This window comes from Haplochromis burtoni, unplaced genomic scaffold, assembly GCF_018398535.1.
Source record: "Haplochromis burtoni strain Fernald_Lab_line unplaced genomic scaffold, NCSU_Asbu1 Contig_376, whole genome shotgun sequence".
NCBI classification, from domain to species: Eukaryota; Metazoa; Chordata; class Actinopteri; order Cichliformes; family Cichlidae; genus Haplochromis; species Haplochromis burtoni.
In genome coordinates this window covers 323,220-348,836 of record NW_024582737.1, presented here as the reverse complement: position 1 = coordinate 348,836, position 25,617 = coordinate 323,220, and the positions used below count along the sequence as shown (strand labels likewise).

Sequence of the window (25,617 nt, the reverse complement as noted above, 5' to 3'; positions counted from 1 at the left end):
GGAATCTAAAGGAGCTGCTGGATACAATTACTTCAGAAATGTGCAAAATTAAAAAATGGTTTAACAGGAACAAACTATTGCTAAATCTAAGTAAAACTAAAATTATCTTATTTGGGAATTCCCTTAGAAATGCACAAGTGCAGATTCATTTAGATGGTGTGGAAATTGAAAGAGTACTTGAACATAAGTTTCTTGGTGTGATTATAGATGATAAATTAAACTGGAAGTCTCATATAAATCATATACATAACAAAATTTCAAGAAGTGTCTCAATCTTGAGTAAAGTAAAACACATTCTGGACCACAAATCACTCCACATTCTCTATTGTTCCCTGATTGCACCGTATTTGAATTACTGTGCAGAGGTTTGGGGCAATACTTACAAATGTTCGCCATCATCAATCTTTATATTACAAAAAAGGGCCTTAAGGATAATCCATAAAACTGGTTACAGAGATCATACAAATCCACTATTCTTAAAAATTCACAGATCTGGTTCATTTTCTCACTGCACAAATTATATATAAAGCAATAAATAACCTGCTTCCTGACAATATTCTAAAAATGTTTTCTAAAAGGGAACGGGGATACAATTTGAGGGGGGAATTAAATTTAAAACATCCTCGTATCCGTACAACATTAAGAAGTTTTTGCATCTCTGTGTGTGGAGTGAAGCTGTGGAACAGACTAAGTAAAGATATGAAGCAATGTCCGAGCATGGCGCAGTTTAAAAAGCGGTTTAAGGATATGGTTTTTACAGGGTACAGGGAAAAGGGAGAGATTTGATATGTTCTTGTCTAATATTTTCATGTGTGTGCGGGTGCACGGGTATGTTGGTATGGGTATATATATATATTTGTAGGTTGTGTATCCTTGAGGTGTTAATGGGGTTATTGAAAATGTGTATATGTGCGTATGTCTATATACGTATGTATGGATAGATAGAAACATATATGTATATATATAAATAAAAAAATACACATAACATATAATGTAATTGCAAGGAGGTATTTCTGTAGTCTATTGATACTAGACAGTGGAAAAGGGGTGGGATTAAATAAGCTTATGCTTCTTCCTGCTCCTTTTTGAACATGAACGTTATTTGGAGTTGTGGTTGCTCGTTTTCCTTTTGTTTTGCTTTGTTCATTTGTCTCTTTTAATTCTATTTTTTTGTACTTTTTCAACATGTTCAAAATAAAGATTCAATCAATCAATCAAATATGTAGGTGACGTGAGGGTCGAGCCTGTCGTATTAAAACCATAAAGCTACACTTGTAACAACTTAAACAAAACCCAAATTGTTGAGCTAAGATATGTAATTTGTGTAATAATAATGATACGACTACTACTACTACTAACAATAATAATAATAGTTCTTGCGGATTTTCCCTGGATTGGAAACATGCTCTGAGGCTGGAGAGCTTTCAGCCTGTGCACAGCCGTGGAGGCGCTCAATCCAAGCCACATAAGAGCAGTCTGACCGATTTACACATCGCGTGCGAGCCAACCGCTTCTCGTGACAGCGGGACAGATGCTTCTCAGGCAAATGCTGCCTTCACTGCAGGAAGTCTAAGCGAAGCAGCACTGCGCATGCTATCGCACTTCTCTGACGACCGGAGGATGAATTATCCCCTGCTGTAAAACGGTGAGTAAAACTACGACAATGTCTACATACAGTCGCAGGTAGAGTGTGTGGGAGTTTGACACGGGACACGGTGTTTTGTGCGCCTTTTTATTTTTATTTTTTCAAAGGACAGGGTCGCGCGTCCCTGTCGGGGTGTGCGTGCCTCCGCACCAAGCAGACGTCAGTTTGAGTGGGTGCAGGAGTGTGAGCAAGGCACGCAACTGTTCGTGCTGTATGAGTTGGTGATCCACACTGCGTTAAGGCCACTTAATACAGCGTGGAAGTTATTAATCAGTGCTGTTATCTGCTCTTTACTGCATAACAAGCCTGCCAGCCACTGTGTCTCTGCTGTGGAATCACCCAGACAGTTTATAAATGAGTTTCTCCTCGGTGCTTTTCATATGTATCTGCTATCATCTCCTACTTATGTTGGACTGAAGTGATATAATAGAGAGAACCAGGCTCGAATGATTGCAAAGGCACTTTATTTATTATTCATCGGTAGCTTTTTACCCTGGAGCGGTTTCCCATTTCGCACTGACCGTATATTATCACAGTCCAGTGGGTACTTTGTTCACATTTGACCACTCCATAATGTGATTATGTGCCAATTTTTAAAGCAAATTCTTAAGGTGTTCTGTAGCCATAATTATAGCACACACATACACATACATATAGGCAGGCTACATGGCAGCATGCTTTGCAGACTGATATAAACTAGAGCTTGCTTTATTTCATCTGGTAACAATGCTCCTGCAGATTGCATTTGTTCAACAGACTGACTGATCTGATGTCAGATTATTCCTTTGACTGAATGAATTAAATAGATGAATATCCTTGAATAGAGTTTGCTGTGTTACGTTTGTAGGCAGTGCTTTAGTAAAAGCTGTAAGCTTTTGTTTCAGTATTTACGATGTTCTTGTGCATTCTTAGCAGCAGCATAGGAAGCAAGGCCCGGTGATGTGAGGATTATGTCATTTTAAGCCCTGTATGGACTCATTTCTATGACAGTTGCATGCAAGAAAAGGCTGTTAGAGGGGGTGGGCGGGTAAAACTCAGTGATTTGCATGTGCATTAAAGCGTGCACACTTGTCATGTGGACGTTAACACGCCTGCTCGCCCTTTTCTGTCTGCAGCTCCGAGAAGAGAGGTGATGGCGGGTGCTCAGGTCACCGTGTCTTCAGAGGAGGTCATGACTGCGAGGGAAGAGGAGGGAGAGCACAGCAGTACTGAGCAAAAATCTCAAGTCCTCTTGCACCTGCAGCCCGTCCTGCATGGGTAAAGTGGCTCGTATTAATATAAGCGCTTTGTTTGTGTGAAGAGCACAGTGATCTTTGTGTTAAACAAATTATGTGAGATACATCTGTTGTTTAATGCAGACTTAATTCAAAGAACACAAAATCAGGCAGGTATACAGAAGATGACCACATCCTAAAGTGAGACACCTTAACAACTATATTATATTTAAAGGCAACCTTTCCAACTCTTGCTAAATAAATACAATGAGCATAAAAGGAAACTGAAGTTATTGTTATTTCACTGTTGATTCTTTTAGCTAACAGTCTTTGAGTTTCAGTACGGATGCATTCACAGATTGCCAAAAAAAGACAGATTTTTTTGGGGGGGGAAAATGTCATTGACAGGCATAGCATCATGCAGGCTGACCTTCCTTTGACTATAGTAAAAAATCTTCCTTTATTATGCACTGAGTAGCACTGGTGGCTGCCAGTATTTTTATTGTTTGGAAATGTTTGGCTTTAGTTGATTTTTTTCTTAGTGTTAGTTTTAGACTTCTTAAATTATTATTGTATGGAGGCTGAGATTCTTGTAGACATCCAAAGTCTCAATAAAGACGTCATCAATGCTTTATCAGTCAAATTGTAAAAGTTTTTTTAAAGCAAACTAACAAATACTGACACTGAGGATATTTCCTCTATAAACAATACAAATGCTTTGCAGTCCCACATAAAGAGTGACATCTGGTCATTCTGCGTATACATGCAGCCAACTTGCACGCATTTTAAGAATATTTCCAAGGCTTGCGTGCAATAAATAATTATTTTATATGTGTGGATCTGTCGCCCTCTGCAGGATGAATGATGACATTGCAGACACTGGCACTACAGTCCTGGCCATAGAGACGCATCATGGTGAATGACACAAAGACATTGCAACTAATTGCTGAACTGAACCTTTCAAACACACAGCTTATTCAGTCTAACCGATGCAGTAAACGGAATAATGAATCTCTCAAGCTTCACTGTCATTTAACAGATATACACGGAGAGTATTGACAAACCTCCTGGGGTGTTTGACGATTCTGACTTTCATTACTGCAAATGCACAATGTAATGGCGCTGCAGGCGGTCACGGCGATGTTTGTGTTCTGTAACGTTTAGATGACAGTGAAGCAGATGGAGATGAGGTTGAGTATGGCTACCCCATCACTTGCGGGGACAGCAGGGCGGTGCTGCTGTTTAAGAAGTTTGTGTGCCCCGGAATCAACGTCAGATGCGTCAAAGTAAGTTGATGTTTAGTGTGATCGTTTAATTATTACCTTATTATTACTGCAAAATTAATTTTTGAAAACCTTTCTCCGCGATGGCATTTTGGTCCCTTCTGTCTTATTACTCTCTCAGAAACATAATGTGTGCTGTCCTCCCTTTTTTTTTTTAACAGTTCAATGACGAGCTCATCAGTCCTAAGCAGTTTGTGCATCTGGCAGGGAAAGCTACTCTAAAGGACTGGAAAAGAGCCATCAGGCTGGGAGGAGTAATGCTCAGGTAGACTCATATAACTTCTTTTTGTCTGCTTTTTGTTGTAGAGCGGCGCACAGCTAAAGTCTCACTCATATAATTTGCAAGTGCTTGGAGTCTGTCAGGGTTTGCCGGTGCATTCCAGAGGCAGTCTGTAAGTGGCATTATCATGATAGCAGGATCAAATAGCACGGATGCAAGCTGCCGAGAAACACTTCTCACCTCTTTATCATGTTTGCGCTTGTTGTTGGTATTACTGTGAGATGGTACACAAAGCTCAAAAGGCCCTATCTGTTCTTTTCATCTTCATTCCTCCAGAGGCCAGATCAAGGCACTCTGTGTCAAGCACACCGCTGAGAAGCTATCAGGAACTCACTGGAAATTCAGTCCTAACATCCCCCCGTAGCTACGTAGCGTAAATATTTTCCTGGAAACTTTGCAGTGTTAACCTGGCTCTCCCCGTGCAGGAAAATGATGGACTCCGGCCAGATAGATTTCTACCAGCATGACACCCTGTGCAGCAACACCTGCCACAGCACTAAATTTGATGTGCTGATCAGCAGAACGCGGCTTCCTCCTGGGAACTCGGTGCAGCCGAGCCTGTCGTGTCTGGCTCTTGACCCTGTTGGAGGGCAGGTGTCTCCCGTGACAGGTAGATTTCAGTTGGCATTCAGTTTGCTGCTTTTTTTTTGCCTCCCACATATGCTTGGGCTGCTGCGGCATCACTCAGGAAACAGAACCTAAACCCTTTGGAAACCACTTGAACATTTACAGAAAAGAAACACAGCCTTAGGGGTTTTTTATTTTTTGGAAAGTAGTGAACGCTTTAATAAGCTTGACGTTTAAATATAAACATCAGCAATAAAAAGTTTGCTTTTAATGTTTACCTCACCACCGCACAGAAGAAAATAAAATCCAGAGGAGTGGTCACATTATGGGTTTCACTGCATTTTGTTCCCATTTCAGAAGATGCACATAAGGCGGCAGAGGTGCAGGAGAGTTTGCAGGATAGGATTAGTGCAGCAGCAGAGTGGAGCAACGGTCCACGGAGGCTTCTAAACCCTGTAACAGCCAATGGACATGCTACCAAAAGAAAGCTGGCTGACGTACCTGGTAATTATAAGAACACGTGCATACACTGGGGTGCTTGTTGAATAGATTAATAAACTGCATAAGGCAGGTACGCCCTATTTTAAATAAAGATAACACCCAGATAATTACTGTTCAGCGGGAAAATCTGTGCACAATCAGTCACTGTTGGAACCGGGAAAGCAGATGGCATCTCCTTTCATGATAGCCTACACAGCAGCAAACCGCTCACCTCTACTGCTCCATTTTGGGTGTTTAAGCAGTCACCACATGGGTATATGCTCTGTTTAGAAGCCATTTAGTGGCTTACTGCAGTTTTGGGCACAGCACATGGAGCATGTGCAAGTCACATGTTTAACTGCAAATGTCTGTCAGGTTATATGCTAGAATATGTCCTGTAGGCTCTGGCATCATGAAGGTTTTATTTACTCCTGGCATGTGTTACTTTTCCACCTGTTAAAGGAAATGTTCCTTAGAAATGTTTGACTTTAAAAGTTTCAATGCTATCATGGGTGGAGGCACAACTTCAGCCCACAGATCTTGAAGAGGTTGTACGTCTGTGAGCCCTGAAACCTGCCCTGAAGGGTTTAAATGAGTCATCCTGCAGTCCATTTGTCCCTTGTGTCACACCTGTTGCAGCATCAATTGTTTGACCCCTCAACCAAACCACTGAACCTTTGAATCTGCAGTTGTGCCATTCCTGCAGACCGTCCTTAAAGAGCTGCTGACCCCATCTGACATTTCTAAGTGCTATTCTAACCAAAACTTTGATTTAAGGGTGTTTTAAGTGACCTTATCAGGTGCTAGCTTAGTAGATGACAGTAGATATCGATGCATCTTTAGCCTAGAGATGCATCGATATTGGTACTGTGCAAAAGTCTTGACACACCCATCGTTTCTTTATATTTTGCTAGGACAAAGGGAAAAATGTGCCGAGATTTACTAAAATGTCAAAACATACATTGAAGTATAGTATATAAGTCAAAAACAGAGTTTGTAAAGTTCTAACAAGCTTGTAAGTCAATATTTGGTGTGACCACCTTTAATCTTCAACACAGCCTGAAACCTCTGATTCAAGCTTTTTTCAACTTTTCTTTAAGTAGTCTCGAGGAGGTTCTGGGCTCTGGGGAGGCCGATCCATGACCGATAGTGTTCCATTGTGCGTTTGGTATCACTGTGATGCTGAAACGTGAAGCCAGTGTTAGTCAGATTCTTTCCACATGGTATTACATAGCGGATCAAAATCTGATGGTGTTTTTCTGTGTTCAGAATTCCATCAAGTTTGTTGACACGATCTCCAACATTTCCATGAACCATGACAAAACCTTTCAATAATACTTTGCATATCAAACCGTGACATCTTTGGCATCTTCCATAAATCTAACCGAAATCTAACACAGGCTGCTTGTAATAAACTCCATCAAGATACAATTTAAAATTAGTTCTTTGTCACGTGTAATGTTTTTTTTATGCTTGAAAGATTCACAGGTCAATGTTAAACGACTTAACAAACAAAAGAAACATTCCACTAAAATCAGGTCAGGTACAAGGACTGGACTGAAAAAACGTTTGAAAGACCTTCAGAAAACCTGGACTTGAACTGCTGCTCGCTTTAAAAATTAAAAAAAAAAAGTCTCGTTTCCTTGGAAGCAAAATAAAACGAAATAAGGAGTGGCTCAGCAATTTTGCACGGAACAGTTTGTGCCGATTTAAAAAGGTAAAACGTGTGGTGGTATTTTACAGATGGTTTTAATAATAAGAATAATGTTCAATATTGATATCTGAATTGTTTTACTTTCTAAAAATAGGTATAGGTATCGGCTCCAAATAAATTGTCAGGCTCTCAGTCCGGGTCCTCAGTAAAATAGCCTGAGATGGTTTAGTGAAGGGCAAATGGAAATGTGTCACAGCACATGGAGTGCTGCTTGTCATAGGGCTTAAAACATATAGCCAATTCACAGCTTATACCTCTACTCCTCTATCAGCTGCTGAAGAAATGTGCTGCTTCTCTGTAATGCACGATGTAAAGAAATGAATGAATTAAACTTCGGAGGGCCTTAAACGGTATTTGGAATATCTTCACCAGACATTCTGCATTTATCTCGACAGATTTTAAGCAAACATGAATTTGCATGCATTTCATATCAAGCATCTTTGACATTTTTACCACTTTCATGCGCTTGACTTGTTTTCCTTTTCTTTTGGCAGATCTCCAGTAATTCTTCATTCACTCTCAAATTCGCCTTGCCCTCCTTTCTCCCCTCTTGGAGCACCTCTTTTCTGACCCATTTTCACACTCTTTTGTCGTTCCCTCTGTCACATATTTGACATCCTCTCTCCAACTGCTGCATCACTCCTATTTCCTTTATCTCTGTATATTTGTTCCCAGTGTTTATCCAACCCTGACATATTCTGTTTCGGTTTTTCTTCTCTCTTTTATTCCTCTTTCAAAGCTCTGACTCTCTCCAAATTTCACCTCCAACCCTATTTTTCTTGCTGCCTGTCCCCACAGCAACACAAAGCATTGTATACTTTTACACAAACTAACAAAAAGAAAGGACAAACATGCACACACTTGCATAGATTTCTTGATATCCCATTATAACGCCCTACCTATTTGACCTCCTGTAGACGGGGTGTTGACTCTGTGGAAGGGTGTGGCAGACTGCGGGATGATGGGGGAGGTCCTATCCAGCCTCCAGAATGAACTGTTCAGCACTTTTAAGCGGGTGGAGCTTCGCAGTGAGAACGGAAACCTGCAGGAAACAGGTAAGTGCCCACAGTGGGACCCATCTAACCCCTGGACTGTGAAAAATGATTCAGTGTTTATGTTAATAAAACGTCAGCTGAGTCAAAACTTGAAAAATCAGGTTTCAAAAAGATTTTCAATAAAGGCCCCACCAGCTAAATCTTTGAAAATTCATTGCTATTGATTTTGCAAACAGCTGACTTCATTGTGGACAAATCATTCAAAAGCCTTGTAGCTGACTCTTGATTATTTTGTTAGATGTCATGCTGCTTAATTCCTTGTGTGAGATGTTTGGGCTTTTGGATTCGGTGAAACAAGCCACAGACCTGAGGCGCAGCCAGACTGAAAAGAAAAAGATCCATAACAGTGTTTATGGTGAGAAAGCATTCAAAACTATCACGCGGCACATGCAGAGATACCCCGATGAAGCGAATTAACGATAATTTTCTTCTTGTGTAGACTTCGATGAGCTCTCGGAGGACAAGGGGAAGCAGAGCTGTGATAAAGGGACATCTAAAAAAGCCGCATCACTAAAACACCCTCGAACTCAGCGTAAAAGCAAGACGAGCAGCCATCCCCAGAGCCCGCTGCCCTCTGTCAAATCAGCCACAGCGATCCAGCCTCATTCTATCACAGGTTTATGTGCTGCATCTTACCCTCATCTCACAATAAACCCTCAGCTCTTTGCCCATTTCTCTGCCTACACCAGCCAGCGTTGTCATGCTGAAACTGGCAGGACAGACAGGGATGTCCACAGTGCCACGCTGGAGGGGGACCGAGAGATCAGTGAGGCAGACAACCAGGAGAAGTTTCATGGGCTGGGAAGGGAAGGCAACAAGAGAAAGGACACATCAGGGATCCACAAAGAACCTGGACAAGGGAGTGTAAAGTTTTGGGAGGGATCTCATGTTAGAAGGGACGAGGCGACAGAAGGCTTGCACGACATTGAAAAGGTGATTATGGGGAGAAAGGCATCAAAGAAACATAAAAGTAAGTGAGGCAGACGACCCCAGAGGGATTCTGCGGGACTAATTGAGGGAATGTGCCGGAAACTGAAAGAAGACACGGAGCGGAGAAACAATTAAAAACAATATGACTTTGTCAAACTCTACTTTTTCCACAGTGAAATATGCAGTACAGACAGCGGTTAGTGGGGTTGTCTTCTCACACAGACGCTTTTTAATGTTCTTAAATGGAAATGCTGGATTTTACAGCATCAGAGGTAATACAACTGAAGTGACTCGTCGATTAAGTGACCGACTGTCCCAAACCATTGTTCGAGTCATTATGGGTGTCATAATATGCCCTATTTTGCAATACGAAGATTTATTACTGCTTTTTGAGATTTTATATGACACCAGCACTTAACAGAAAAAATCATTGACATTTCAGGTGACAATGAAGGTGTGCTGGTCTGGTTGTTTTTTTATTATTATCACCCACATAGTATCAGTGTTTCCAATCCTTTACAAGTCTGCCGTCTTTGATGACACTCTTCCTCTAGCTGAACACTGTCACTAATTAATGATAGATTTTTTTAGCAACTTGTAAAATACTTATTTTGTTACTTGTGTTTTGCGATTTATATCTTATCGATTTTGTGAAATATTTCTCACTCAGGCTGTGATTAGGATCCTGCCTGAAGATGTATGGCTCCCAGTTTCTAATCACGCCCCTTACACTGAGTACTAACAAATACAGAATCTTGCAGTAACTATCCCCTTGCTAGTTAAAAGTAAGAAGGGAGAAATAGCCATCAAAATGACCTTGAGCGATAATGAATGCATTTTGAATAAAAACCTTCGCATTTTGAATTTTTAACAGCAGCAGCGTGTGAGTTTTCTTCAAGCGCTAACTTCACACCACTCAATTTACTGATCCTTTTTAAAGTCAGGGCGTTGATGGAAATTGGAAAACGTTGGTGGTTAATCTACTGACCGTACAGGCAGGAAGCCAATAAATTGCGCACAGAGGTCATTGTTTATTCAAAGTTTCCCTGCTGGTTTTAATCTCAGCGGCTTCATTCATCTCATTACTTCTCACAGTCAGATTGTTCTAACGTCTCACGCGGACACCTGTTACCTTACTGACCTCCTCACAACAGAAACGAGTGTATTTGAACAGCTTATCAGCCTGCAGAGGAGGAAACACTGCTGCTGTGAGTTCCCTTATCACTGTGTTGGACTTGCAGTTTCTTTTTGACAGCCGGTGGAAATTGTCCTGTTTTTTAAGGTATCGCCGGTTTGACTGACCGATCTTCAGCGTTTTAGGCCACACACAGTGAAGTACAGTAGCCTTCTCATGTTTGCCTCCCCGTTGCGTTTCGCTGTTTGTTTGCTTTTCGAGCTGCATGCCGAGGCCGCGTGATAGACGCTGATGATTTGCCTCTGACAGCTTCTCTCAGAACTCTGATGATATGTTATTATCAATTCATGCACAACACTGCCTGGGCAGATGTAGTTGTTTGTGAGGCAACGTGAGTGGCAGCTGATAAAATGACTTTCATCGTAGTGCGGTTCTCAGCATCTCCGCTGACACCTGTCCTGCTGTTGGATTATTCGAACAGTATTTTGCAACATTCTATTAAGTTGAACACAAATTAAACTATAATGGAGAATTCTGAGCTTGTTTATATAAATTGCTGCTCTGTGGCTCGAATACTTGGAAGAAAAGCTCTGCTGTGCATCACGCAGGTGTAATTAGAATTGTTAGCCTGACATATATTGTGCTCCTTTGGTTAAATTAAGTAATCGGCTAAGCGTCATATCATTCATCTGTCATTCCGGGCTAACGGCATTAAAGTCTGCAATGTGCTCTCATGTTTGGACTTAGATGCATCTCTGTGGCCACCTTTAATTTAATCCACGGCCTTAGTGCTCACACATCGCAGCAAAATGAATGATGATTAGCCTGCTTAATGGCATCTTGATCAAATTGGGGGTCCTGGAGCAGCAGCTAAACGTGTCAGCTTTTAACCTGAACAAGAGCGACTGTCACATCAGCACTTACGCAAGACGTTTAGGCTGGGAAGAAAAAAGCTGTAATCAAATACAAGTGCACACGTTGCTGGATGGAAAGAATATCCAGGAATTCATATTCAAATACACAACTTGTGTTTTCACACACACCAGACAGGACAAGCAAGACAACCAGATATGCATTTATACGTATCAAAGTCACGGTGGGGTTCTTACCTCTTTCCATGTAGTCGCTCCATCTGTGTTTTATATTTCACTCTGCATGATACCTGATTTCTGCCGTCCATTATATCAGGTGGACTCCAACAAACACAGCCAGCTGGGGTTGGAGAGAAAATGTAGTCTCATTAAATGCAAATTCAATGCACACAACATGACAGACCACATAATTTATGGAGAGATATGCTTTGCACCTGTCATGGGTAGGCGTGAAGGCATGCTTACCTGTCTGTCTTGTGTGAGTATACGTCTTACCTCAGCTGTAAAACAGTCGCTAACATGACAAAAAAAATCTTTTTTTCCAGGGTAGTTTGTGCATTACTTGATTCATTAGTCCTCAGGTTGCTGATATGATTTTAAAACATGATTTAGCATATTTAAATGTTTAGTTTTAATTCTCAACTGTGTGCAGTGATGTAGCTTTAGCTGGAATAATAAGTAGGCTATTCCTCCGCCTGTAGGCATTGTTATCAGACTCCTGTACCTGTGTTTGGAGCCTCTGGCCAGGGAAGATTAGAGAGCTTCTCCTTAACATTAAATATATGAAAAGTATCTCACTGTCTGAGCCAAATCTAATCTCTGTGTCTGGACCTCTTAAAGCAGCGTGACTAACCTTTCTTTAAATCTTACAATCTACTTTTACACATGAGATAGCACTTTGAGGCAGTGAGGTCAAATAAAAGAGTCGCAAAAAAGTGATTGCCAACTAAAGGGTTCTCACAAACATACAGGTATAGAGACACACAATCTCTCACATTGTGGGGTTTTGCTTCGCCGACGTTTGAGCACCTCGGTGCCATTGATAGATCTGACCGCTTGGAGGCGCCCGGCTCATACTCTGAATCCCGCGGAGGGCGAAGTGGAGGCTGGGACTGAAAGTGGGCTTGAGAAAGAAATCTCTCCCCTGAAATGTTTACCCTGACGTCAGTTTGCAGAACTAGCTCTGCCCTGTCTGCTTCAGTGTCTCCGAAACTCCACTCAGTCAGATTTTTTTTGGGGGGGGACTAAATGGGCTCCGCTCTGCCTGCGCTGCCGGATCGCACCAAGTAAATGAAATGATTTCTTCTGCACATTTAAAGTGGACTAAATCATCTACACGATGAACACCTGCGCCTTTCTCTTAATTTTGACTGTTCAGATCTACGCCGATGGCATCGAGGGGCCAACAGGTAAGGCACACGTTCATCTCGATCTCGTGGACACGTTTGGGAAGTTTTACCATGCGGATGAAAGTCCACTGAAAGAAAAAGCGGAGCGAATCTGGTGGAGGTGCCAACTTTTGTGCTCCTGTTCCTCCAAAACACGCTGCTGCGTTTATCTGCGCCTTTCTGCCCCTTTCCACGACTTACCGTGGGACGCTGTCCTCCCAGCAGAAGCTACGAGCAATAACTTTTATAAACTGAAGCTTCAAGTTTCCAAGGTTAATAAAAGGAAGAAAAAAAAAACAAAGGTTGGTGGTTAGGATGACTGCGAATGGGTGCTCTGGGTCGGGGGGGAAAAAGCTTCCATTTCCCTAAACAGCACAGCCCTTTTGCGCTGCGCCGCTTCTGCTTTCTGTTATCGCCCAAGCCCCATTTAAAGGCGCCAGGTAGCCTGAACGGTGTCTGCGATCCAAAGTTAGACATCAGTTCATTCAGAGCGACGGTTTTCCTCCTTAAAAACGAAAAATAAAATCAGAGATCCCCGCAGAGCATGTGTGCACGAGTCTCTCATATACCCACAGCCTTGACCCAATCCTTGATGACATCCAGACCCCCCCCGTCAAAAACCAAAACCACACCGGCGTCGGTTTAAACAGGGGGAGTCGGAGACTCTTTAAAAAGTTTGAATGTGACACTGCTGTGATTACTGGTTAATTGTCGCGTGCACTCTGGGATTAGATGAGTCGTTCTCACAGATGCCACATTTTTATCTCAAGGTGGTGAGATGCTCCTGTTTCTCCTTGGACGAGGTGGGCTGTCTGGCTGCAGAAAGCTCACCAAGCGGCTCTTAATTTCAAAACTGACACGTTAAAAAAGAGAACATTTTAGAGGCTGATTTTATTGTTGGAAGAAGTCTATTCGTCTATTGCGAGGCTGGATTGGGAGACTGAGGATTTTTTTCTCAGATGAATAGGATGCAGTGTCTGACTTTTTCCTCTAGTTTATTCTTGAGATTGGATTATACCTTATAAATGAAATCTTTAGAAAAGAAATGGGGAAAAAACTGCCTCATTTGAAAGGTGGAAGGAGAAAGAAACAAAGCAATGAGAATAAATGTCATATTAAGGAATTAAACATTTATTCAGATACAGGTATAAACTCAGGTGTTCTGGATTAATTTTTTTTCTCAGTGCCTGAAACGGCTTGGGCCTGTTTGAATTAATGCACACACATGCATATGCACATTGTGCATTAAACCTAATAAGGCTAATAAGGCGTTAACATGGATATCATTTACACGGCAGACTGTATAAATATGCACCACAGCGCTTGTCACCTGCGGAAGGAAATTGGCTTGATGTTTTCCATTATTACTTTTGCCAGGATTTGCATTTCTTTCTTGCCCTGCTTAGTGGTTCACGAGACAAGGGAGAAGCCACTGATGCTCTGTGTAAGTGAAAGAAGCAGCAGCAACAAAAACAGCACTAAAAAAAATAAAAAACCTCCCCCCCCCAACAAACCAAGCATAATATGTTTTGTGGAGAGCTGAATGGAGCACATCATTAAGAGGAATGGGCTGAGACATATGAAGGATTAAATCACACACAGGTAATTAAAAGAGCTGAATGGAACAGCAACGCTTCACTACGCAACGCTGTGTGAGGGAGTCTGTCAACAAAAATGTACATGCTGTCGTTCCTTTTTCTTTTTTTTTTAAAAGTTTGTTAACTGGAGTGTTGCAAGTCCTTGACGTCTTCCACCTTCCCATTAGCTGCTAATAGGTAACAGTTTAGTTGCCAGTTTTTGCAGCTTCTCTTCTACGTGACTGATGCCACTCCTCCTCCTCCTCCTCTCCCCTGGCTTGACTTCCCCTCATGGCTCCTCCACCTACCTGAATCCTGTGGGAGGCGAAGTTAGGGAGCACGCATAAATGCAGCTTTGAATCTCACAATCTTTAGAGAGTCTCTTTTGCTGTGATTGGGCGAGGACCACGTCTTTAGAACAATTAGGTCTCACTTCTCTTTTCATTTTCTCGCCCCTTTCACCTCTTCCGATCCATATCTTTCAATCCATAACCCTTTCTTGCTTGTGCTTTGGGTCAATGCAGGCCGTCAAGTGAAATGATTATTATCTCTATCTGCTGCACTGGACTCACTGCAGTGTGTGTGATTAAAAATAAAGAAAAGCACGACATTTGCATCATGTAGACGGTCGACGTTCCAGTTGTACAGCTATATGAGCGCGTTTCCTCCATCCTATGGAGCTCAAACTGCCACTTTCACTCCCCTGTTGTCTCTTAAGGGAATATAACGAATGTTCACTTACCATCTGTCTCCTCTATTAGCACTGAATGTTGTCAACTGAGTGGTGTAATTATCCCGCGTCTCATGACTCATTTCCCAGTTTGATCTAAAGTTAAGGCAGAATATCCTTTTTTTTGCTTATTTCCCTGAATAAGCTAACGCTTAGATCAAGATGAAAAGGGCCGCAGAGCCCAGACTGTCTAGCTTAAGCATGGCATGGGATGAATAACACCTCGGGGCCTCGGGTTTACACTGCATAAACAAAAGCACCGATCCTGGGATGTGTAATATGGAAACACCTGCACTTAGAAGCATAGAGGGGATGGAGCTGCAATGATAATCAGATCGTCTTTTACATAATTTTAAGAAAAAAAACCAGTAATGTAACTTAATCATGCATCATAGTAAACTGACTAACTAAAAAGTTAACACACACCTATACAAGCATTAGCAGATGTATTGATACATGTACCAAACAGACAACAATAAAACGGTATATATGTGGCTAAAATAATTCAGTCGCTATATTATTTCAAAAGAAGTGTTCCCAGGCTATTTAAATGTTTATGCTGTGCCAATTTGACTATTTTCTTTATTGCAAAAGGTTATTATTGTAGCATTATTCATCTCCCGGCACCTATTTGTAGCTGTTACATATTGGTTCTTGAGAGTCCATTAGACGTGCTCACTGTAATAAGCTTCTAACTGAATGGCGAGGAAAAAAAAGACCCTCTGATGCATTTGTGAATTATTGCTGGAGAAAGAAAAAAAAATACCCATCATGTAGAAAATGTTGCCTCGCACCACAGAATTGCAGTAAATCCACCAAGTGGAAGTGTTCCCTGCAGGAGCCAGGCCACCATCTGCGGATGGAATACGAACGGGCAGTAAGGATTGGGCCTAAATCAGACTCCTGAAATGACTGGTTGATTTCCATCTTTGTGGGATCAGGGGCAGTAATTCAGAGAGCAGATGGAAAACTTTGCAACTGTGAGGGAAGGGATTGAAGCGGGAGGACGGTGGGGAAAGAATTTCAGAGAGGGAGAAGATGAGAGCGACAGAGGGATTCATTCAGATAGATTGTTGGGGTGTTTTGTTTTTCTGCTGAGGCCACAGCAGGACATTTGCAAAGCTCGTGCATGCCGGCCATTCTGCCTTCGGCTTGCACGTGTGCGTGTGTCTGATTAAACAGGCTGCTTATGAGAGAAGCCCTCTGCTCTCCAGCCTGTCTCTCCTGTTTCTCATCTATTGTAATGTGGGGCTACGTGGAAGAGAGCCAGGCCACGATCGGCTTACTCATCTCACAAGGCTGGAAGATGAAACGTATCCATCTACCGTGTGTACTCAAGGAGCTCTGCTTCATGCCAAGTGCCATGATTGGTACGCCTCATCAGTGAAGGCATGTGTCCGGTCTGGGGCCTGCTCCGTCTTCATCTGGGCTAATCTCTCATGTCTTTCCCATGCATCTTCCCCATCTCGGTGCTCTGCTGAGTGTGCAGGCATTTATTAGTCTTCTCCTATGCCAGGCTGCGGCTCACGCACATCTTGTGATTGTTGTGCTTAATTAATCCTGCTAAGCGTTTTTCCTGTTCTCTTTTTAATTATCACATGCTAGTGTTCTGTTTCTAAATCAGTCCCAACTTAGTTTTTTTCTCTCCCCTGTCTGTTGAAGAGCTCTGTGAGTTGTGGCCTACTCAGGCAGAGGATTGTTTGCTCTTCAGAAAGGTCAAGCACTGGTTGGGAGTCATGTTTTAGAGGCAGAGAAAGAGCAGGTCGTTGTCTTTGAGAACAGGGCAAAGCCCAAAGGCAGGTTTGCTTCCGCTGTGCGCGCGTGTGTGTGTGTGTCTCCTGTGCTATTTAGCCTTGCCTTTCTCTGTGTGCCCTCACTGCTTTGTATCTGGTCTCGCCGGCCAGCACAAAGTGCTGAAAGGAACCACTGGGAGGGAAACCTGGCAGATTGGAGATAATTATACATGACACTTATTATCCTGTCGAGGTCTCTTATTGTAAATGTATTATGAAGGGGCCAGGAATCAGGCCACGGGAGTCCTGAGAAACAACAAGTGGGAAATCCAAAAACAGATTTTCTCCTTTAGAAAAGAATAAACGACCGTGAAACGTAAAGCAACGAGACACTAGAGAAATTAGCATGGCATCTGCTCTCCAGATCATATTTGTATTCAATACTTGCGCGCTGCTATTCTACAGCAAACGTGTGAAAAAGAGGCCATGAACTGTTGAGGTGCTCACATCAAGCAGGAATGGGAAACCTTTTCCTTTCTTGCCTTCTTGCTTGCAGAGTGTTGTTAAAAGAAGAGGTGATGCAACACAGAGGTAAACATGCCCCTGTCCAGACTTTCTTTTGGAGCACGTTGCTGGCATCAAATTGAAAATGTACAGCTGATAGTCATGTGCCACTTGCTGTGTACACTTAAATGTAGGGTTTAAATGATTAGCAGATCCTCGCATTCTGTTTTTATTTACACCGCACTACATTTTAGACATTTTTTTAAATAATTGAGGTGCACGTTTGGCCGAAGGCTTGGCTTCTTGTGGATTTCTGAGCTGTGATCGCTGAGGCTCTTCAAATTCAATTTAAATGTATTCTAGTTCTTTGCATAGATTCATAGCCCGCTCATTCTTTTTTTTTTTAATTTGAAAGCTGCACTCTGTGACGTACGCTATGAATGTTTTAGCATATTGATGAAAATTGCATGTGTACGTGTGGTCCCCTGTCATTTTCATATGTGTGCATGTTAACATCACCTCCGTCTCTGCTTGTAAGACCACGAAATCACACGCTGAAGCCTTGACATGCAGCAGGGTCCCGTGTTGCTGAGTGACTGAACTTGCCATGACACTGATGCTAGCATGGGCTTGAGCTGCTGCCACGGTGAGCTCTTCGGGGTTACTGTGACACCTTCCAACACCCTGGAAGAGATGCCAAGAGTTGAGAGATTTACAGTCAGTCGCCTGCCTCGGCCTGTCTCTTCCTTTCCACTCTACAGCCGGAGTGCGGGTCTCTTTGCTCCCTCTGCCAGTTGTTATTAATGTGGTATTGATCTTTCAAACTCTGGGAAGTCCATTTTACTTAAATTTGATCAAAGTGGCATAGCGCCAGTGGCCTGCAAGTTTGATGTAGGAGTGGGAATTAGCTGGTCAGTCAGCGAGGACCTGCATGACGTAAGTGCCCACAAAGAGCGGAGTAATGTTAGCCGTATGCGTAGCGTACAAGAAAGAGGTAAAAGCCGAAATGCTTTTAAACAGGAAATAGTGAGCTTTTGTTTCACAGGGAAGCTGCATACTGGATCATAAAGCGAAGCTATAAAATATGTAGTCGATGTACTGGTCTGAATTCAAATAGCTGACATGCTCATTATCACTTAAAAGCACATGTTTCACTTGAGTAACGGACATGGAATATTATCACTGAACACAGATTGGCAAGAGTTTATAGCCTGAATAAGAAAAGTGAATAGCTCGAGTGCATGCACATGCAGGTGTGTAATTAGCCGACAAGGAAATAACCAGGGCTCTGAGTTTGCAGCCGTTTCAGTCCCAGTGTTTTCCTCCCCAAGGCAGTGCCTTCCCAACTGCAGAAATTGGGTCTGCAAGACTGATGCTGCAAGTGCCGCTCCTTATCCCCCTGCCCAGAGAAAAGAAAGCCTCCTGAGCAGTTTAAAATTAGCCCGCTGGCCGTGTTTCAGTTCTTTACCTTTCTCTGTGTCAACAAAATTTCCTGCCAGAATCTTCAGGCCCTCTGAGTTGGTGTATGCGATGTGTAACAAATGCTGCTGGAATCAAAGTTCAGAATTAGGACGGGATTGTGGAGTCGAGATCTGACCTATTGTTCGGCTTCTTTTTTAGTCCTTTGCATATGAAACAGTCAGCGAAATATGAGCCCCTGACACTCCTCTAAAAGTCAAAACACTCTCTTCAGGACATTTTTCTCCCTGTAATAGATGCAGAATTTAGTTGCCTTTGTGCCATGAGACCTGCTCTCAAGGGGAGGCAGGGAAGTGGTATTTCTGGTTTGACCAGTTCCTTCCAGCAAAGAAATATCCTCACACAGACCCAGGGATGAACCTGAACACTTATCACCCTGATGCATCCCGCACTTATTAGACTGACAATCTTTCATATAAACTTTATTAGCACAGTGGAAATTGAAGAGCGTTAAAGTGTAACAGAGCGTGGATAATGTCTACTGTGCTGATTTAAAAGAGCGCAGCATTCAAGGCTCGCCCTGCATGAAATCTATAACTAAAACTGAGATCTTTTAAAAAAAGGCAATAACTTCTCAGTTATAGCTTCTGCATTACATGATTGAAGATTCCCTGCAGCACAGTCTCATGGCACGGGGTGACACTCAGCTGTGACAGCTGCCACTGCTGGTGGGTTATGGGTAGGTCATGGCAGCTGGGGTAGCACAGGTGCCAGCTGGCAGGAAGTCACTCAGCGGAGGGATTTTGAACCTGTTGATGTCATATAACAAGTTTACAGTACTTTTGATTTGATTTTGATTTATTGATTTATTGATTAGCATTCAAATATCTCAGTGAAGACAGAATAAAGATTACCACAAAGCAAGAAAGCATGAGACAAGGCTAATTAAAAGGTATTGGCTGAAGCATTTGCTTATTACGCCAACCCTTTTAACAAAAGATCTTTTTGCATGCAGCTCCTGTACACAGGGCTCGAAGCAAAGAATAAAGCAAAGCACAAACAAACAAACAAACAAACAAACAAACAAACAAACAAAAAAAAAACCCCAAAAAAACCCTTCCACCTTAGATAAGTAACTACATCAAAGCAAACAATCAAGAGTTTCAGTATTATTATTTTTGCTCTTTTCATTCTTGATTTATATATTTTTCTAATACTCTATTTTTAAACATGTTTTTAAACAAGGAAAATGAACCACACCTTTTTAAATCACTGTCATAACTATTCCACAGGTTAACTCCTCTAACAGAAACACATCTCTGCTTTATATTTGTCCTTATCTTGTTTTGTTTTTTTTAAAGAAATCTGTTCCCCTTAAGTCATATTGACTCTCTCTGACTTTAAAAAGCTTCTGAGTACTGTGGCAAAGCAAGTTATTTTGTGCTTTATACATTATCTGTGCCATTTTATATTCAACTAAATCATAAAATTTCAGGGTATTCAGATTAATAAACAAAATGTTAGTTGGTTCTATATAGTTTGAGTGATTTATAATTCTTATAGCTCTTTTTTGTAACTTGAAAATAGGAAGAGTATTTGTTTTATATGCATTACCCCATATCTCCAGACAGTAAATCATATATGGAAGCAACAGAGTACAATAAAGTGTGTTTAATGATTTTTTGTTCTTGACATGCTTTGTTATATAGAGAATAGCAATGGTTTTTGAAAAAATTTTTTTTCCCCACATGGTTTATATGAGACTTCCAACTCAGCTTATCATCAATCATCACTCCAACAAATTAATTTCCGTACACTCTTTCAATTTCAATTCCATTAACCCTGATTTTAGATACATTTTTCATTTGTCTAGTGCCAAAAATAATCAATTTTGTTTTCTTTATATTTAATGATAACTTATTTACATCAAACCAGTTTTTTAATATATTTAACTCCTTTTCCGCTGTTCTAGGTTTTTACCTGAGCAGTACAGAGTGGTATCATCAGCAAACAATACACATTTTAACAGTTTGGAAACATTACATATGTCATTTATATATAATATGAATAATTTAGGGCCCAGCACAGAGCTCTTGATTTAAGATACAATTAACATGTGATGATGTTGACTAACCAACCAATTCTGGGGCTTAAAATACTGATATTTTTTCAAAGTTGCTGACATATAAATAAGATCTAGTTTAGTGCTGAATCAGTATTAGATGATGAGACATTCGTAGTATGATTGTCCTGTGACGTGTATATATATTTCTAAAAAAAGAAACAGCTATTAAAAATAGTTCTAATAGGCCTAAAAAAGTACTACGCCTTTTAGGAGTATTAAAAATATTAGTGCAATTGCACAACAAAGTCACAATAAAATGAATGAACTATACTCAAAGTATCCCCCTCCAACATGTTTTTATCAGTCATTTTAAATGGCTCCATATAGATCCATCTAGTGACCTTAAAGAAGAGGTCAGAGGTCAAATGTAACATGATATTTTAAGTCTTTATACACTACTTTATATATTTTGAGAGTACACATCGCACCACAGAATCATAGTTTCTAAGGTTTTTTGTCAATTTTTGACCAACAAATAATTAAGTTTACCTTGAAGATCTTGGTGGGTGTAAGCCAAATTGTAATGGTTTGTTAACACAACGTTACCCTCCACCCCTACACAGTTTTATATTCTGATCACTCAAAAATGTTTAAGCTATCTTGTTCACAGACAGAATGACACACATGCAAACGCTAAAGCATAACTTGGGGGAAGGTAACGAAAACGAAGCGCGGTGGTAAACAAAGTGAATTTGTTGAAACAGGTGATTTGTCATAGATGCTAAGGGGAACCTCCACCTGTTTAACTTTCCTGCACAGGTAGCTGTGAAAGCAGAGCCAGTGGCAGCTTGTCTAGTAAGCTAGTCTCCTATCAGGCTCCTGTCAAAGACCAGAGGTTTATCCACAATGCACATGTGCAAACAACCAGACAAAGCTGCTGCTCCCTTAAGCTCAAGACATGGTTAATGTCACACAAACATACCCATGATAAATGACACGTGTGTGTGTGCGCGTGATGTCCACCTTCTAGTCTTTTCTCTTTAAAGGCCTCACTGTGTTATAAACTAATTCAATAATTATAAGCCATAGGTAATCTTTCAGAGCTTTAAAGATATCTCAGCAGCCAGAACCAAAACAAAACTGGACTTTATTTTGGTTCTTGCTCGAGGAGTTTGTGCAGCTACACAGCAGCCATGGTAAGAAGTATGAGCAGGAGTGCAGGAGCAGTCATTTTGGAGGTGGCAAGACTTTACAGCACACGGGAGACTCTGGAAAGATGGCACCTCATCCTCCTCTGAGGACTCTCAGGTTGACATGGAGGAGGCTTCAGAGGTGGAAACAGACCAGCTGGAGTCCAACTCTAAATCATCTGATTGGAGGGTGGGTGGAGAAGAGACGGTTGAAGCAGTGAAAGGATGGATTTCTCAATGTTTTGGTCATCCCCATATTTTTGTCTTCCACATAGAGTGCAAGGCTCTGCTACGTCCCAGCAGCCAGAGGTTTGATCCCAGTGGAATCACAGAGGAACTGCATACTCATGTAGAGATGTGCATTTTGTTTTTACAGGCCAAATAATAAATCAATTCAAATCTGCAGGGTGCTGCTCCCAACCTGTCTCATCAGCAAATATAAGGGCAGTGTGACTTTTGCATGGACAGAAAGAGAAGAGCTGGCAGCACCATGTAGGAGCATGCATGTAGCTCCACCTCAGCTAGAGTCCCTCTTCTTTAAAGGGTCAAAATATAATATTTATACAGCAGTTTTTGTCCTTGGGCTGAAAAGAGTCTGGATTAAGGGATAATTTCATTTTTTATTGTGCTTAGTTAGGTTTTGAGATCCAAAACTATTGGGTTAGTGCTAAGGACAAAGAAAAAACCTGCTTTGGTTCAGATACTCTCTGTCCTAACATTAACCCTGCACACAGAGAAATGAGTTAACTGTACACAGTGCACTGACCTGTGACCGAGCCTTTATAGGCTGGAGTGAGAAAAAATGTTAAGGGTTCTTTTTGAGGAGTTTAAATTAAATAACTATTAGAAATTCTAGTTGAAGTGAAAATACACCCAAACTGGGGTTGGATGGTTTTATCACTAATGTGGCTGTTGCTTGCAGTTTCATCATAGGTCCATGTGAGGAACGTTGCACGCTACTCCTCCAGATTCGTAATTTTTCTTATTTTTGTAGAGTTCATGCAGTCCTCGTTCTCCTCTGGACTGCGGGTGCTTTGTGTGAGTACCAGTTTCAGTTTTGAATGTAAACAAATGCAGTGAGTCTGCAGAATATGGCAACGTGCTGTGATACACTAGCAGATGTGTCGGCTTCTAACCGCTCGATGGGTTGAAAAGCTTTTGTCAAGTGATGTTAGTAAAGAGAGTTTGGGAACTCGGCCAGCCTTGAAAGCTTTGTTCTGACTTAGGTGTTGAAGTGAGACAGAGCAAAAGCAGAGGGTATCGATTTCTCAAACACAGCTTGTCACAGTCAGCCTATTGTCTTCTTCCTCTTGAAACTCTCCTTTCGATCCTACATGACCTCCCGTCACAATACTTCTCACTTTGACACGCCGCTTTTTCAGCAGTTGCTCAAGGGATTGTGACAACCCAAATATATATATGTATAAGTCTTTTGCACCTTATCTGATAGGCTTCTATAGTTTCATGAGCAAGTTCAGGATTTGCCTCTCTACCATTTTCCGTGTGGCCTGATCTGCAGTGTGCACATTCAAACCATTCATTAGCAGCCAATTCATAGAAAACAGTATCTATTATTCATTTTCTTTGGCAGGATGGTATAATTGCCCAAAGGCAAAAACATGATCTGTATTTGCTATCCAGTGCATTAAGACAGCGTGCGAGTCACTTCTTCAAGGACACTAATGAAGAGAGAGAGAGAGAGCTCCTGACCAAGAAAATATTTGCCCTTTATCCTCAGTTCGCGGTGCTCCTATTGTGTTGCTCAGAAATAGGTACAAGATTAATGTCTGCACAGTGCTTTGATGTTTAGGTCTTTTTATGCAGACATATAAAAAAGCTGGTCATCTTCTTACCTGAATTCCAAGTAGGGTAGCCCTGGCAAACGTGCCCTCAGGGCTCTCAGGACCTCTGCAGAGGGCCTTCCAGGGTCCTCCCGGGCAAGTGATTTCTTAGCTGCCCGATGTTCCTGAGACACGGCTCATCGAGTGGTTTGAAAAACCTTTGTTTGTACCTGTGCTTGCTGTCTGACTTGTGTGCCAACTGACATGAGGCGGGCAGTGGGAAGGTAATTGCCCCATGAGAAGAGGAACTTATTGATAGGCTGAAGTGGGCAATGGCATGACAGTGCCATTCTGTACACTTGATATCTGCAGAAATGCTTGTCTGTCATACAGTAGAAGAATTGAATTTCCTGTTGTTCTTTTTTTTTAGAATAGAGGGTGCCATTAGAAGTAACGTGGAAAAGTCACTGAATCAAATTGGAGATTTATATAACATTATGCTATAGTTTATAGATTGCTATTATATAATATTTGAGTTTCTAAAATATACTTCAATGGTAGAAAACGACTGACTGCATCCCTGTGAAGTGAGCTGCTGCAAAGGTGCCGACTCACAGGGCCCGTGCATGCCCTGTGGATCCAGAATTCAGCGCTTTTATTGTTGGTTTTGGCATTTTGATATGAATGGCAGACGTCTAGCGAAGGACCTGGAAGGGCTAATATGGATGGAATGCTTTCATGGTATTTTCAAATAGCCTGGACCTACCGCAGCCAAAGGCAGAGCACCGTTTGCGTGTCTCACATTAGCACAAAAGCCAAAAAATATGCAAGAATGCCCAGTGAGCCCACGGGGTGTCGTTAACAAAGAGCTTAATTCTAAACCACAAACAGAAGATTGTAATTATTGCTTGGCCCTTCAGTGTGTGGCTGTTTGCATGCGCGCTGGCCGCGTGTGTGTTTTGCATATGTGGCAGAGCCAGAGTGGTGATTGTTCCCACCTGATTATATGTAAATATTTGCTGAACTCCTTTGGCCATTTTGAACTTCCATAAATCACAGCCTTGTGGATTATTATGGCGCTTTTGTTTGTTTTATTCTTCCACGGAGTGAAAATGCTAATGAAAAAAATTAGCATACCGTTCTTAGGACACACTGTTGTGATGATAAATGCATTGCACAGCAAAGATCAAAAAGCCAGGCTTTGCTATAGGAACGGGCTTTGTAGCCATTCTGTGTTTATAGAGTAGCCGGAGTGCACAGTGTGTCAGAGACCTCAGAGCAGGTCGGCCCTGGCCTTTGTCTGTTCGGACAGCCAGGGTAATTAAGAATCAGCTTAGTTCGGGATTATGGCTAGAAGCAGGCTGATCACAGGAGACAGGAGAAAAAGCATTAGGAGAATAGTGGTTAATATGGGTATTACCCTTCTTAGCACTGCTATCATGTGACAATGAGACGACTGACAAAGGAACCCTGTTGATGCTGAGATCCCTTGCCCTGCGCTAATAGGCTTTACTGCAGATTGCTTTGTTTACCCACAGTGTGCAGCACTCCACCTTCCCGCTTTATCTTTCTTCTATGCCCATTCAAACTTTATAGAATTTGTCTCAACCTAATTAGAAAATGGTAATGTTTTGCTGTACACCTCCCCGAGGTATTTAAGCAATGTTCCGATGTGTTTGCCTAACACCAGCGCCTCTAAAACGAAAGATGCATGACTGTTTGTCTCTCTCTCTCACACACATAAACACAGTTTTTGAGATATTTTTGTGGAATGTAATTAATGTTCTCATTAACAGTGTGAGCAAGCTGTAAGGTGGGACTAAAAGTCCGATACCACTGGGTCCTGGCCCTCCTCTGCTTTATGAAACATGGCTGCTGAAATGGATAGCCTGCGTCTGGCATGTGAAACAAAGAGTGGTATGACAGCCACTTTGTTGTTAGTCCAGGTTTTTATTGTGCAGAGGTAACCCAATGCCTGTAGCCTCTGCACCACCTCCAAAAGTGAAGCCATTTGTTGCCCTTTAGAAAGGATATGGAAGCAGGCCAGTGTGAATA

The 25,617-nt window shown here is 41.7% G+C and overlaps 2 protein-coding genes across 7 annotated transcripts in view; both read left to right on the top strand.

Moving 5' to 3' along the window:
• Positions 1-1,153: 1,153 nt before the first annotated feature.
• On the top strand, positions 1,154-10,050 carry LOC102304936 (glucocorticoid modulatory element-binding protein 1). 3 transcript variants are annotated; one of them, XM_005943754.3, is made up of 10 exons: positions 1,155-1,645; positions 2,761-2,902; positions 3,716-3,774; positions 4,024-4,145; positions 4,304-4,407; positions 4,848-5,032; positions 5,347-5,493; positions 8,101-8,238; positions 8,477-8,593; positions 8,678-10,050. In XM_005943754.3, exons 2-10 carry the CDS (start codon positions 2,778-2,780, stop codon positions 9,214-9,216), a joined length of 1,536 nt encoding a protein of 511 aa, XP_005943816.1. In that variant the 5' UTR covers positions 1,155-1,645; positions 2,761-2,777; the 3' UTR covers positions 9,217-10,050. The 3 variants fall into 3 exon arrangements, with proteins under 3 accessions (XP_042084988.1, XP_005943816.1, XP_042084987.1); XM_042229054.1 differs by lacking the exon at positions 5,347-5,493 and having other exon boundaries at positions 1,154-1,645; XM_042229053.1 differs by lacking the exon at positions 1,155-1,645 and having other exon boundaries at positions 1,673-2,902.
• A 2,259-nt stretch (positions 10,051-12,309) lies between these two features.
• Positions 12,310-25,617, top strand: part of LOC102305866 (receptor-type tyrosine-protein phosphatase U) — a 186,295-nt gene continuing 172,987 nt past the window's right edge. For 2 of the 4 annotated variants that reach the window (XM_005943758.3, XM_005943759.3), the window contains exon 1: positions 12,311-12,584. In XM_005943758.3, coding sequence (XP_005943820.1) covers positions 12,515-12,584 — 70 coding nt within the window. In that variant the 5' untranslated portion in view covers positions 12,311-12,514. Of the gene's footprint in view, positions 12,585-25,617 lie in introns of all 4 variants that reach the window. The other 2 variants (XM_005943757.3, XM_005943760.3) reach the window with 2 other exon arrangements.